Consider the following 14973-nt stretch of genomic DNA (forward strand, 5'->3'; position numbering starts at 1 on the left):
ACAGCCCATATGAGAAGCCGTTACTACTTGGCCCATATGGGGATGATCTTTACGTAATTTCAGGACTACTTCACCAGTTGAAATAATTCATCTTATTCTGGCCCAGAAGATCTGACTAGTTATGATATGACAAGTTGATTTGGCCTCGATCATGGCCAAATCATGACTTTACTGTTACTGGCCCCAATCGAGATGCCACCAATTCGTCCAGGTCCTGACCATGCTTGCTGGGAGGATGAGGGAGGAGGGTAGAGGAGAGGAGACCCAGATGATTGGCGAGGCCCAAGTGTAACGGACCCACAGGGATGTTTCCAGGGTCAATATGTGTTTTCTTTGTGGCTTTTATTTTGAAACGTTTCCTGCCCAAAAGTCAGTTCTCCAGTGCTTTTATTTGAATGATTTCCTGCCCAGTGACAAATCAGTTGCAATTAAAATGATCAAGTTCACCTGTGACTGAGGACAACGCCCAGGATGTGGTTGCACACTGAAGCTTATAAAACTGTCACTTGCCCACCTCGTTGGTAGAGGAACAGATATTGCCAGATTTGCCACAAGAGAGGAATGGTAATGGCAAACATGGAGAAGTTTATTTGAGGAAGGGAAGGACGGACGGACGGACCGCAAAGGAAGGAAGGACGGATGGCCCAAACGAGCCCTGGAACAGACTGTTTTGCACAAGCCACTTTAGCACCGAGCTGGAAGGGGGCAAAAGGTGATACTTTTATTGTTGGTCAATCTTGTATGAGGGATATTGATAATTAGTCTTATTGTTGTATGTATTGTCTGAGGGTTATTTATTTCTATATTGCATGTTGATATGATGGATTAAATATTGTATAGTTTTGTGATGTATATGCTCATGGATGTTATGGAAAATGTATTATGCCTTTTGATTATGGAATGTTATATTGATATAGCCTATATGTTATGTCCTTTTTCCAGTTTCTACGTTGGGTTCTGAATAAAGAGAAACGTCAAACTCATCAGTCGGCTTTACCCAATTATTATCCAGCCGGTCCGCTACAGTAGAAACTTTACCCAAGGACTGCAACTCTTCACCACTCATCTACACTGGAGCTCAAACTATGCCATCAGGCCTGCAACACATCGGACAGTCAAATGAATCTGGTGAACGGTTACATTAACACAAACACTACAACTGCAGGACAGAACATTACACTGTCAGGAGACGGAACATATATGGACATATTGTATATAAGGGTTCTTGAATTTAATTTCAGTTAATGGTTTACATGCAAAGATTATGGTGTTTTACAGTGAGATTGTAATACAGTGATTTAAGGTCCATTTGTTTTTGTGTTGCATTTATTTATGGTTATTGTATTCAAGGTCTTTATTTTCAGTCACACCCATAGCCTGTTTTTACATTTTATTTGAAATCTAATCCAAAATGGCAGACATTAGCATGATGGTGAATGAGTCAGATGACAATGCAGATCTAGAATTTGTTGAGAATAAGGTAGAGAGGCTTCTATCTATGTATGACCAGTGGAAGGCTATTGCATGGATCACAAAGACACAGTTAAAGGCCAACATTGCTGAGAGCGACCCAGGACATGTCCTTGACACTTTGGTTAAGTGTAAGGATATTTCAAAACTCTACTCTGACATCTTTAAACATGGCACCCCAGATGATTATGTGAGAAGAAGAGTAAATGCTTGTAAATTTATATCGAAGGACATTTTTGAAGTTCTTTTTGAAAGAATTGTTGATAATGAATTTGGAACGGGGATGCAGGATTGTTTTTATGAACTGCTTGGCCATGATCCTTTTCACTATCTTTTTGGGACTTCATCACACGTTGGTACCAAGAGTAGCTATCACTCTGCATCTGTGGCAGTGGAGCGTGCCAGGAAGAGGCAGGGGAGGAGTTTATCAGAGCAGATTGAAGATGAACGGGAGGAGCAGATTGAAGCTGAACGGAAGGAGCAGATTGAAGCTGAACGGAAGGAGCAGATTGAAGCTGAACGGAAGGAGCAGATTGAAGCTGAACGGAAGGAGCAGATTGAAGCTGAACGGAAGGAGCAGCAGGAGAAACCCCTGACTGCCATGAAGGAGCAGGAGCAGCAGGAGAAACCCCTGACTGCCATGAAGGAGCAGGAGCAGCAGGAGAAACCCCTGACTGCCATGAAGGAGCAGCAGGAAAAACCCCTGACTGCCATGAAGGAGCAGCAGGAGAAACCCCTGACTGCCATGAAGGAGCAACATGAGGAGATTCAACAAAAACGGCCAGGCCCGGGTGCTCCGGCTGGCGAGGAAGAAAAGGGCATCAAAAGGCAGCTGGAGGTGACTGAGGGAGCAGCAGCAGTGAAGCCCAAAGACCCGGCCCAGCAGGGTGCAGCTGCCCTGGCCTCAGATCCCGAGGCGCCAGGGGTTTCAGTTGGAGCTGGTACTCTACAGGCCGGAGGGGGCGATCCTAATGCAGTGGCTGCGATGGCCTACAAGGTGACTACCAAGGAAGACACCCCGGCTGCAGTCGAGGTGGAACGGCGGCCTAGAGGAGTGCCACTGCAACAACGACAACCAGACGAAGAACGGGCATCCCTGCCCAAACAAACCAAAAGGAAACCAGCCAAGGCTGGAAGGTTCAAGGCCCAAGACACTATGCTCATCAGTCAATGCTCATCGGAAGTCAGTGCTGAGCATGTTCTCATTGGAGATGGAGTATTTAAGGTGGGAGGAAAGGTGGGAGACAGACTGCACAGCCCCTTCCTACATATTGTATTTAGAATTTTAAATGAGTATGGGGTCACGTAAATTGACAAAAAATCTTTGTGATTATGCCAAGTTTTTAAATCACTATGATTTTGGTGGGAGTGTAACGGACCCACAGGGATGTTTCCAGGGTCAATATGTGTTTTCTTTGTGGCTTTTATTTTGAAACGTTTCCTGCCCAAAAGTCAGTTCTCCAGTGCTTTTATTTGAATGATTTCCTGCCCAGTGACAAATCAGTTGCAATTAAAATGATCAAGTTCACCTGTGACTGAGGACAACGCCCAGGATGTGGTTGCACACTGAAGCTTATAAAACTGTCACTTGCCCACCTCGTTGGTAGAGGAACAGATATTGCCAGATTTGCCACAAGAGAGGAATGGTAATGGCAAACATGGAGAAGTTTATTTGAGGAAGGGAAGGACGGACGGACGGACCGCAAAGGAAGGAAGGACGGATGGCCCAAACGAGCCCTGGAACAGACTGTTTTGCACAAGCCACTTTAGCACCGAGCTGGAAGGGGGCAAAAGGTGATACTTTTATTGTTGGTCAATCTTGTATGAGGGATATTGATAATTAGTCTTATTGTTGTATGTATTGTCTGAGGGTTATTTATTTCTATATTGCATGTTGATATGATGGATTAAATATTGTATAGTTTTGTGATGTATATGCTCATGGATGTTATGGAAAATGTATTATGCCTTTTGATTATGGAATGTTATATTGATATAGCCTATATGTTATGTCCTTTTTCCAGTTTCTACGTTGGGTTCTGAATAAAGAGAAACGTCAAACTCATCAGTCGGCTTTACCCAATTATTATCCAGCCGGTCCGCTACACCAAGGAGTAGTATAATGAAACAATGGGCAGTACCTTACATCAACAGTGGGATCAGGGATGGCAGCAATATGCTGACAGGTAGGCTATCTAGATGTGCCTCGGCTCGGCTCCCAGTGTCAGTTGGCTCCCAGTGTCAGTTTGCTGATGATGTCTCTTTTCTTACAGGGGTCCGTGGATTATTTCCTTATTTTCCTAATGTAGCAGCTTGGTTGAAATGAGTTTGAGATATCCCAGGCAAAGTCCTTCTTTCCATTTATTTAAACAAAGTCATCTTCCATAGTTACATCAGGTACAAGCATAACAAAGTCATCTTTCCATAGTATAGCACATTAAGGCCTTCGTCCCAGGCAGAGCGCCTGGTGGTCACCAGTTTCTCTCTCAGTTCCAACAACTGTCTAACTCCCAGTTATTCTGTGTCCCCCATACTTTATTTCACAAACATCAAACAGCGCATATAGTGGGTGTCACCTAGTGTGTGTGTGTGTGTGTGTGTGTGTGTCGGGGGAAAGTCAAAGACCCCCAACTATGACAGTCACTGTAGTACTAATAAAATGCATAGCTAAATAAATGGAGAATTACAAAGTGAGAGACAGTGTGCCTATCTGAGCCCTCTGTCATAAAGATGGCTCTGGTCAACCAGGATAACCCCAGGTGGTCTATTTTGAAAGCATCCCTGCACAGTAAAACTCTGATGCTGGCATTCAAAGCAACCAAAGGCATGGCCCCCCCATATCTCACAAGTATGATCGTACCCTACAAACCCTCCCGCGAACTCAGATCAGCCAACGCAGGGAAGCTGGAGGTACCTTCACTAAAAACGCCGGGACAACGCTCCACACGTCCCAAACTCTTCTCCCTTCTGGCTCCAAAACTATGGAATGCACTTCCCAGTTCCCATCACAGTCAGAACTGCAGCCTCACTCCCAATCTTCCGCCGTAGTCTGAAAACCCACCTCTTCAGACTCCACCATGGCCCGTAGCACTTGCCCTAGCCTAGCCCCTTAGATAGCACATTATGTAGACTTAGATAGTATTTTAAACAGACCTATAGCTTGTTACGTAGACAGCTCTAGAATTGCACTTTATGTAGTCATAGCACTTTATAGTACACATGTATAATATATTATATAGTATAGTATGTATAGTTAACATAGATACTCCACTGTTACGTTCTTAGTTTATGATTCATGATAACTACTTTTTATATATGTGATGTATGCCATGCTTTTGTTATTGCTTAATGTAAGTCGCTCTGGATTAAGAGCGTCTGCTAAATGCCTAAATTGTAAATTGTAAAACAATAGCCTAGGTGTTTTAACAGCTGCTGTAAGCCAAGGCCTGTGGTCGCAGACCCTAAAGATAATATCAGATCAAAGATCACTTTGGCAAACTGGCTCTCTCCAAGAATTATCAAGTCAAAGAGTAAACTTACAATTTGGAATGACTGTCTCTCAGCCAGAGATTGGCTAGGCGTCAGTTAAATGAAGTCAGAGGATAAATACAGAGTTAAAGTTATATGTACAATTATGACTAACCATGTAGTTATTAATATGCTATATGATTCATAATACACCACACTGACTTTGCTCGCCATAAGTTCCAGGTGCCTAAGGGTCGATTCATACTCCTATTTTACCGCTGTAGTGCAGAAATGATTTCGGCTCGTCAGAAAATTTCAGTAGCACCGAAGAGCCTACTTTAGGACGGCACCCGCCCCCCCCGAACCTCAAATGACGTCACATTGTAGGCTCTACAGAGCCGAACCGACTTTTATTCGGCTCTAAAATAGGAGTATGAATCGCGCCTAACAGTGCCCAGCTAGCCTCATCCTTCTCTCCCTGACCTCGTCTGTGACCTCTTGGAGGCCCTGGCCTGTAGAGGTTCACGTTTCTGGTAGGACCACACCAGAAACGTGAACCTCTACAGGGGCCTCCCCCATGTAGAGGTTCACATGCCATTCATTAGCAACAGTGTAGCCATCCAGGGCCTTTCCCTGCTGTATTCTGGAGTGTCTCAGCCCTATACAGCAGCACTCATTCTACTGTAGCCACAAACAGCCGCCTCTTGAGGTCATCTCCTATTGCAGATTTCCACACTCACCATATCCCGTACAAGGTATTCTAGGTAAGTGCCCTTCTGGCCTTCAGATCCTGTTCCGTTGAGGCAGTCCTGGCTACTTGGAATGAATACGCACAGTAGTTCATAGGCTTTCCGCTTATTTTATTATGTGCTTCTGTTAATCCAAAAAACGATGAGATCATTAAGCATTCAAAATAAATTACATAAACATTCAACAATTGAGGAATAAAATTGTGGCCAATGGTAAAAGTTATCCATTAACAATTAGAAACAAAGACTGAGTTCCCTTAATTCAAATACCAATAAATGCCAAGCATGTATTTTATGTATATTACTGTAGATATTTAAACATTTTTTTCCAGTGTACACAAATCACATTCAATAACTTACCCATACAAGTCTCACATCGACTTCAACTACTGGAGCTAAAAGGTCCAGTACTGTTTATCCAACTATAAACAAGCTACATACAGTATCCAGTCTTGTCCTGCCTTCACATTGTCTTTAATTACATTCTAAGAGTCAGACAGATGTGTGCTAAAAGGACAGAGCATGTTTAAGGGAAGGTTACAGCTAGTGGGACATCACTGGTACACTGAATCTGCGGTTAGTGTCAGTGGTACTCTAAAAATGTTTGCATCAACACTATTATTACAGTAAGGCAATCCTTTTGAATGTTATAGTCTGAAGAACCAGTTCCTTTAAATAGACCCTGTTACATCTTCACTGATCAAATTAGAGTATAAACTATGCAAAAGAAAGGGAATGTATGTAATCTGAATGTGGAACATGGAGATGCCACTGAACCTACAGAGAAAACAAAGCATCCCACCAGAAGGTTTACAGCAGTTCCCCAAAACATCACAATATCCAAAAAGTGACACTTGCAAACATATTATCCAGAACAGATTGAGCATGGGAGTACGTCAGAGGTAAACATGGAGAGATATGACCTGGTAAGACACAACTCCACATTAAAATGGAACTCCAAAGCGTTTTCCTTTTCTTTTTATACAATACAACATTTTCAGTGGTTGTGTGCCTTTTCTATATTTTCCACTTATATGCCTCCAGTGCAATTTTCCCAGGGTAGCAAAAGCTGAAAAAGAAGGCTTGATTTTTAAAATGAGCCCTAATTCTCGGTGGAGTCTAAGAACTCTTCCTCAGTGATGATCTCCAGCCTCTTCAGGACTGCATCTGTGCTGGCTGCTGGGTAAACTGCTACTGGGAGCTGGGATGAAGGGTAGCTTAGCAAGGATTTATCCAGGCGAGGGCCCTGGAAGGAAACACAAAGCGTGTAGAGGAATGGCACCAGTTGGGTTATGGATGTCAGGGAGCGTTGTGTCAGGAGCGGGAATTCCAAGCAGTCTGTGGATGACTCCTCACTCAACCCATTTAGTGCCTGGGATAGAATGAAATGATATCATCAGTATGGGACATGGTCATATTATGTTTGTGCCTGATCACCCACACAAGGTGTTAATGTGTGTCTACATACCCCATATCTTAGCTGTATTTTATCCAGTACTCTAGCCACATGAGGCTTGCTTTCCTGCTCTCCTTCCAGAAGAGCATTCTCTGGGCCACTGTAGCGATCTACATCCACCTCAGGGACAAATGCCCAGCGATACCTGCACATACACACCCCACCCCGACACATTGCTTGTCAAAGATTCTAGAGGTTGGCATTCAGAGAAAGTACGCAAAATAAATGAAACACATAAGTAGGACACCCAAGCAAGATATTCCAGTGTTGTGATTCTTACATCTGAAAAAGCGGCATCCTTCCTGGAGGAAAAGCCAGGGAAGTATCTAGAAACTTGCAGGCCGACAGATACATGTTCAACTCTGGCTGGGAGAAATGCACCGGACCGTTCCTTTCAAGGGCTCCACGCACCACTTTGGCCAGCCTAGGTTGTAAGCAGGAAAATATACATGATCCAATCTTTATTGAAAAAGTTGTGACACAAAATAATGAAGTGGATTTGTGTTCGTCATAAAAGATAGAGTTTTCATGAACAAACTCACTTTGAAACTTCTTTATCTGCCTGCAGGGTTTTCTCTAGCCGTACAAACGTGCGGATCTGGAGAAAAAAGGGGTAGAAAAGTATTTAACTGTTTACTACAGCCTAAGGAACCAAACGTCATTGGCAATTTGACGCTCCTTTTCTGAAAGTGGTACTTCACAAGGTCTAACCTGCCACACTGAAGACCACTAGTTGAGCAGACAGGCTTTGCTCAAACATTATTTTGAATCAGGCCATGTCTACAAATTGAACTATTCATAGTTGTTCGAGAAAGTGCTTGAATTGGGGCAGTAGTATTCACTGTTACAGAGAAGAGGTTCTGCTGACCTTGCTCAATATCTTTTTAAACAGCGGTCCATTGCCAAATACATATTATTTTGGGGGTCCTGGACATGAAAGTATTTGAGAACCACTGGTACAGTATACACATTCGTTTAGTCCTAGACGTGACAAATCTGTAGCCTAAGAGTGTTATGTTAGCCTTTCAATATTGGGAGTGAGTACGCATGCACGTGCAGACAAAAAGTAATCTGCACCGATGGCCAAGGAGATGCTCTACATCCAGACTTAATGAACCATCTCAATCCATAACATACAGTCATTGTGAATATAAGGGCATACCAGTTCAGTAACCATGATAGGCCAGAGGGAGGTGAGGTGCTGAGGTGAGATACGTAGCAGCAGGACACGGAACATCAGGAAAATCTGAGCTGAAACTGCAGGAGTCTGGCTGGTACGCAAGGCCTCAGTCAGACGCTCTGAGGAGAAAGTCAATTTGAAATATACAGTATGTCTTATTAACCGGTTCAATCTGAAACTACATTCACACTAATACACATACCTTGGATGAGGGGAAGATAGAGATGATACTGGTCTAGTTCTCCGCTGAACATGGCAAAAGCCTGGCGCTTCAGCAGCATGGGCCTCTGTTCTGCACTAGCAAACAGTTTCAGGGAGCTGCTCTGCATACCTAGAAGGCACACAAGACAAAAATATAATAGCAAACACATATTCAAGCATATCCCTGGATTTGACATTTGAATCGGAGATGGATCTATACTATTGACTTCGGCTTCAATTCTGCTCCATCATAGTTTTGCACTTCCTTCTATTTCCATGTAAGCGGTGTAGTGGAGGGAGGTTGGGGGAGTGGGTGAGCAGATCCACTGAGGACAACTGCCCCACACATGCACGTGCAAGTTTATGTGATTGTGTGGGGCTAGGGTTAGGGTTTTTGATCAAAAACAAGCATGCATGCTACCAAACAAAACAATTGCACAAAACAATCACACTCAGACTTGTGGTATTAATTAAGTGATTTAATTAGTTAAGAATGTGGAGTGTGGAGTAATTGGGTTTGTAATATCAGGTTGGTTATAATTATGATGGGAATAATGATTGTAATGTAATAACTAAATGATAATAACTACAAGGTAAGGTCACATATGTGTGTGACCTTACCTATGATGACTAATTATTGTTTACCAGTTTAACATTGGGAAACCTGGCAGTTATAGAGAAATACCATTGAAAAGACAAGTAAAAACCTCAAACATGGGAATGTATGCCAGTAACTACTAACTAGCCTGGGCAGGAAGTTACAATGAATGTCATGATGTAGTATGACTTTATGAAGGTTTTTGGGTGAAATCTTAATTATTATGATATGATTTTATGGTGTTATGTTTTATAACAACTTTTATTATGCTTTTACTTAATCATGCTTTTATTATGAGACGTTGGTTAAGGAAAATAGTGGCAAATGAAGATAATTGTAAAGTATTATAACAATAGGAGTAATGAGGATGTGGGCATACTGATGCTAGGAAAAGGCAAATCTAGCAAAGTTTAAAGCAATGCAATTGTACCAAGAGTCAATCATTAATGGCTGAACCCAATTCTTCATGTCATATGTACCGAAGGTACAGTTAGTTAGTGGGAACTCATGCAGGCCTTTTGTGAGGTAAGATTTGATTTTGTGTACACGCTTAGTCATATGACTAGTGGTAGCTATGTCTGTAAGAATAAATCTATCTATAAATTGCAGAAACCTGTGTGTAGTTTCTGGAGGCCGTACTTACTCATGAGGTCTTTGAACATGGTCTTCTCATGGGTCAGAAGGTGGTCAATGATAGATCTCCAGCTATAGAGTCAAACACCGATTAATTAATTCAGTTTATTATGTAACACAAAAATCTATTCTATATTTGTTGTGTTAAAATAAAGCACACTTATGTCCTTACTGGGGTGTGCAGGAGGCATCCATGGTGAAAAAGAGTGGATCCATAAAGAGTTCAAATGCCTCTTTCTTCCAGGCTCTTTTGGTGTAAGCGTACCCGCTCAGGTTGCTCAAGAGCTGAGCACCTGCTCCAAAACTGGGCATGTTGTAGGCACTAAAAGATAGGAATGAAAAGCCATTGTGGAAAATAATAATTTGCACTTACAATGAGAGTTGAGAGTCATATTGTGGCCAGTGTGTGACCTGCTGTGTATATCAATGAAAAGCAAGCAGGCAAAGCTACAATGCCTACATTTTATGTCCGTTGTCTCCCTCTCTAGAAGGAGAAAGGTAATTGCAACAATGTCCGAACTACAATAATGTCCAATACAGTGTGCACCTACTTCAAATAACTTTGGTCTGGTCTACCTGGCACCTGGGTAGAAGTGGGGAAACCACTTCCAATCACTGCAGATGTGCCAGTTATATTGTGTTATTGTAATTTGTACCGCTTGGTTGAAATTTATTTTTTGAAATCAATGATAATGTTTTATTCCATTTTGTGTCCATTTATTAATTATGAATGGTAACTGGTGAGCAGGTCTTTGTTGAAAAATAAACGCCTTTAGAGGGATAAAGACCATGCCGCAAATCACCCTGTCTGGGTTTAGTCTGTGAAGAGTCGCGGTAGAATTATATTATAATATTGTTATTAATGTTGCATACTGTATATCTAACGCCGGTGCTCCACTGGACGCGTCAGCATTGCGTCTCCGTCACCGTCAGGGAATGTTCCCTTTTTAATCAATGAAGGGTGGCTCCACTGCCTACGATGCTTTGCGTTGCGCTGCGTTCGGTGACTGCTTTAAAATTGCCCCGGTTCGTTTTTTTGACGCACGCACGCACGCACGCCTCCAGTGGAGCCACACCGTGACCCACACTCTATTAGTGTCTTGATATGACACGATAATGTTGTGGCTCATAGGAGCCAAGCTGACCCCACTAGGCCTGACTGATAGCTATTGTTTTGGTACATCCTGTGTTGTTATGGTTCAGCTTGTCCTTGTACCATCTAGACTCTAGAGTATAACAACACAACACAGATCCTTGTGTTGGTCACCACCGACCTGAGTGTTATTGCACTTCCCTCTCCATGATATTGTGTATATTAAACTAAAGCATATCCATCAAAGTCAAAGTCATACGATTTGTCACACACATTACCGGAGTGAAATTTGTTCTCCGCATTTGACCCATCTCTTGGAGCGGTGAGCCGCAGCCAAGGAGCGGTGAGCTGCAGCCGTGCCACGCTCGGGAATCATTTGATTAGTTGATTTGACCCCCCAATCCAACCCTTTGATGCTGAGTGCCAAGCAGGGAGGCATTGGGTCCCATTTTTACAGTCTTTGGTATGACCCGGCCGGGGATCGAACCCCGACCTCCCAGTTTCAGGGCGGACACTCTAACCACAAGGCCACTGTCTATATGGTCACATAGAATATTGTCTACGGCTCCTCTTGCCTCAACAATTACCGGTTGATCAAGAATTACACGACACCTGCTTAACATATAGTGGAGCAAATGTATTATTGATTATTGAGTGGAGCAGTGCATCGATACACATTCCAGTATATGTCAATAAGCATCCATTCCAACAGCTTTATAAAAGCACCAGATTTAACTTGTGGTAGGTCAGGGAACCTGAAGTAATGCTTACCTGTGGTTCTTCAGGTAAGGGAAAACATAATACATGAGCCGAGAGATGAGAGGAACCGCTTTCTCCTTTTCATCACTGCGATACACCATGTCCAGTAGCGGGGCCAGAATCTACAAAAATATAAAGCACATTAAATTCACTTGCACAAAATGCTGAATGCCTCACAAAATTCTAGCGTGAGGGCCTACCCTCACACACTAAATATAATTCAATATACAGACAGGTGACAAATTAAAGGAAAAAAATCACAGTGCTCTTATCATCATACATCATCACATTCCGGCCAATCACAACTGGCGTTCTCACCTTTTATCCTCAAATCTGTGTGGTACACACAGACACAGAAAGCTGGCTATTGACCCTATGCAGACCACGGCCATCTTGCCAGCAAGGTGCTAACTAGATGCAACTTCCCATTGACACAGCCCATTCATCCAAACAGAAAAGTCCTATCCGATTGTATTAAACAACGTCAAACTCACAGCTTTCTAACTGCAAAGTCTTTGTTTCATAAAAATCCACTGTAGAGTGTAGACATGTTATGAGCTACTTCCTGTCAAGACGCATGCACGGTGTATCTTACCTCAGCCAAGAGTGCCAGGGCCTGCACGCTGTAAACAGAGGGGGCAGAAGAGGAAACCATGGTGCTGCCCAGAGCCACTGATTCTGGAGAAGACACAGGAACAGATGGAATCGATTGTGGTGGAACAACTGTGGAATAACGACCTCTACTGCTGCCATAACAACCACTCATTAGTCTTGTGTTGGCAGACTGTTGCCTCTCACAATTTTCGAATGCTTCCGTCATACAGTCTGGAGCAGGGGTGGGCAACTGGCGGCCCGGGGGCCACATGCGGCCCCACCTTCACTTAATGTGGCCCTCAGGTTAATGTCAGAATACTGATATAATATTGGTTTCAGCTGTTTACAATTCCACAACATGCAAACATGACCCGCTTTAATTACTTCTAAAGTCTAAGTCTAAATTAGTGGCTCAATGCTCAACACAAGTATAAAATTAAAGGCATTTGAAATGACATAAAATTGTTAATTTTCAGGATTCCAATTAAAAAATAGCAAAAAATAATTCAAGATTTCAATTCGAATATAGCAAAAATAGCCGATCTACAAGCTCAAAACGCGTCGCAGCGCGACGCGTTTTGAGCTTGTAGATCGGCTATTTTTGCTACGACAGTAATATATGGCTCTAGGGAGTGAGTGTGGAAATATAGTGGCCCTCTCCATCATCAAAGTTGCCCACCCCTGGTCTGGAGCATGGAAACTCTGATCATGAGTAAGCAATAAAGCGGAAGTGAAGCCCCACTTCCGTTCCGTTTATTTATCCTAATATAAATATAAATCATCTAAACATATACCGGTATGTATAGCTTGCTGCTTAGCAGAAATGGAAATAAAAAAATAAAATGTAAAGATATTCTTAAATATATTTTTGTGAACGGAAATGCCAGCTTCATCACTCGGATCTCAGGAGGTGTAATTCCAGACTCTATATAGCATTCGGAGGTTGTGTAATAGTTATCTGGCTATGCGAGACTAACCCCTCATGAATGCTGCTTCCAGTGAATACACATGATTATAATTTTCCTGAATGATAATAGGCCTCAATGGAAACATGCCTGTTAGATTGAATGATATGTAATCTAAACACTGAAGTGAACTTCTGATCGGTACAGAGAGCCTGTATTGAAAATAATTAATACTGTATATTACTTTTTTCTTTTTTTCCTTATTGATCTGACCATTTCTGCAACCTGGTATAATGAGATGACAATTAAGATGTGTAACCTATGTAGAGACTCATACGAGTATGTCTGTGTGCAGTAACATAAAATATTGTGCTGTAAGCAGTAGTCTTGATGCATACATACTGTAAGTAAGTATGAGTGAGTGTCTGTATCTTTTTCTGTCTTCATTGGTGTATGTTGTGTTTGACATCCATAGTTACCATAAAGTTCACCTTCGGCCTCTGCCTCATCAGGCTCTTCCGTCTCAGGGCACACCTGTGATTGAACTTTGACCTCCAGGTTGCGGCTGAGCCAGCTGGTCTGCTCCAGAGACGATCCAGCCACACCCCCCACTGCTTCCAGGATGCGCTGAGTCACTTCCTGCATGGTCATTGCCAATATCGTTATCATAAACAATCAGTCATTTCAGAAATACTGCTGGAGGAAGTACAATACCACAAAATAATTAGCACTACCACAATGCAATTCTGTAAAAGTACTAAACTACTAAAGTAGCAAATCTAAATATATTTACAATAGTAACATTTGTGGTCTTTCCTGCCTTTATTTGATAGTACAGTGGAGATTATCAGGAAACAAGGAGATAGCCCAGGAGTAACAGGCAGCAGGGGTCCACCCGGCGTGGGAATCGAACCCAGGCCAGGACTGCATCAGAGCCTGTGGGCCCTATTTTGCGTGTCTTAAGTACCAGGTCTTATGAGTTAACTTGAGAAAAAAAGGTGACTATCCCCAAATCCCTCATATTTTTTACGAGTTTGCCGTCCTTATTTTAGTCTTCTTACTGCTTTTGTTATTGTATAGTGCATTGTGATGCTTTTTTTTATTTTATGAAAGTGCTATATAAATTACCAGGGTTTTATCAGGGTACATCATACCTGCAGATCTCTAGTGTCCTTCTTATTATTGTCCAGGTTAGGGAGCCGGTTAACCACGTTGTTGAGAATTCTGTGAGACAGAAGCCAATAAATAATAATAATACATGAATTACTGTAGGTGTTAGTATTTGTTTTCTCTCTCTCTTTTGTTTTTACCATTTTATTGGTATGACCATTAAAAAGAACAAACATTTACTAGGAGCAGCACAGGTTTAACATGCAGTTTATGGTTCATAGCACTGTGTAAAGTCAAGTGTAGCGTGCACTGTGTAAGAGTAAATGTATAATATAATGTAAAACAGACCCCAACAGTAAGAAAAACCCCGGAGGGGCCAGGTTAAGCTGGATAGACTCGCGCAGCAGGCTGAGAAGAGGAACAATGTTCTCCTGCAGTGCCTGAGTGGAGATACTACGTACAGAAAGGCAAAGTGATCAGATACAGTTGGCACATTAACGTGTGCACATTTTGAGCATGCATTATTTAGTTGACTGTGGCTAGAAATGGGGATCTGAGTCGTAGATTTGTATGTGTACCTCTGGATATAGGCGTAGCTGAACTGTAACATGGGGATGTCTACCAGGGTGGACTTCTGGTTGATATCATGGACGCAAGAAAAAAGAAAAAAGGGTACAACATTAAGTGATATGAATCAGCTCATATTAAGATAAGTAGTGTGAGTTATTAAAGAGTATAAGACTGAGTTTGTGTCCGT

General features: G+C 42.3%; 2 protein-coding genes across 4 annotated transcripts in view; one reads left to right on the plus strand and one right to left on the minus strand.

Moving 5' to 3' along the window:
* Nucleotides 1-114: 114 nt before the first annotated feature.
* On the plus strand, nucleotides 115-3535 carry LOC306935499 (uncharacterized protein). Of its 2 annotated transcripts, XR_013791399.1 has the most exons (3): nucleotides 115-712; nucleotides 943-3264; nucleotides 3495-3535. XR_013791399.1 is itself a non-coding variant. In XM_079518598.1 (2 exons), the coding sequence occupies exon 2, from the start codon at nucleotides 1412-1414 to the stop codon at nucleotides 2777-2779; it is 1368 nt and encodes a 455-aa protein (XP_079374724.1). In that variant the 5' UTR covers nucleotides 115-712; nucleotides 943-1411; the 3' UTR covers nucleotides 2780-3535. The 2 variants fall into 2 exon arrangements, 1 of the variants encoding a protein (XP_079374724.1); XM_079518598.1 differs by having other exon boundaries at nucleotides 943-3535.
* Nucleotides 3536-5787: 2252 nt separating this feature from the next.
* The window catches only part of dop1b (DOP1 leucine zipper like protein B), a 32079-nt gene continuing 22893 nt past the window's right edge, over nucleotides 5788-14973 (minus strand). For both annotated transcript variants that reach the window (XM_079518286.1, XM_079518287.1), the window contains exons 25-38: nucleotides 14795-14850; nucleotides 14565-14669; nucleotides 14261-14330; nucleotides 13586-13745; nucleotides 12203-12285; nucleotides 11620-11729; nucleotides 9928-10077; nucleotides 9766-9827; nucleotides 8526-8654; nucleotides 8306-8442; nucleotides 7686-7741; nucleotides 7424-7567; nucleotides 7156-7288; nucleotides 5788-7059 (exon numbers count right to left, since the gene is read on the minus strand). In XM_079518286.1, the coding sequence (XP_079374412.1) occupies nucleotides 6790-7059; nucleotides 7156-7288; nucleotides 7424-7567; nucleotides 7686-7741; nucleotides 8306-8442; nucleotides 8526-8654; nucleotides 9766-9827; nucleotides 9928-10077; nucleotides 11620-11729; nucleotides 12203-12285; nucleotides 13586-13745; nucleotides 14261-14330; nucleotides 14565-14669; nucleotides 14795-14850 (1665 nt within the window). In that variant the 3' untranslated portion in view covers nucleotides 5788-6789. The remainder of the gene's footprint in view (nucleotides 7060-7155; nucleotides 7289-7423; nucleotides 7568-7685; nucleotides 7742-8305; nucleotides 8443-8525; nucleotides 8655-9765; nucleotides 9828-9927; nucleotides 10078-11619; nucleotides 11730-12202; nucleotides 12286-13585; nucleotides 13746-14260; nucleotides 14331-14564; nucleotides 14670-14794; nucleotides 14851-14973) is intronic.

Source organism: Electrona antarctica, assembly GCF_951216825.1.
Source record: "Electrona antarctica genome assembly, chromosome: 13".
Lineage (NCBI taxonomy): Eukaryota > Metazoa > Chordata > Actinopteri > Myctophiformes > Myctophidae > Electrona > Electrona antarctica.

Excerpts from the sequence above, each read along its gene's own strand:
- LOC306935499 (XM_079518598.1), top strand. The coding sequence starts at position 1,412 with ATGGCAGACATTAGCATGATGGTGAATGAGTCAGATGACAATGCAGAT.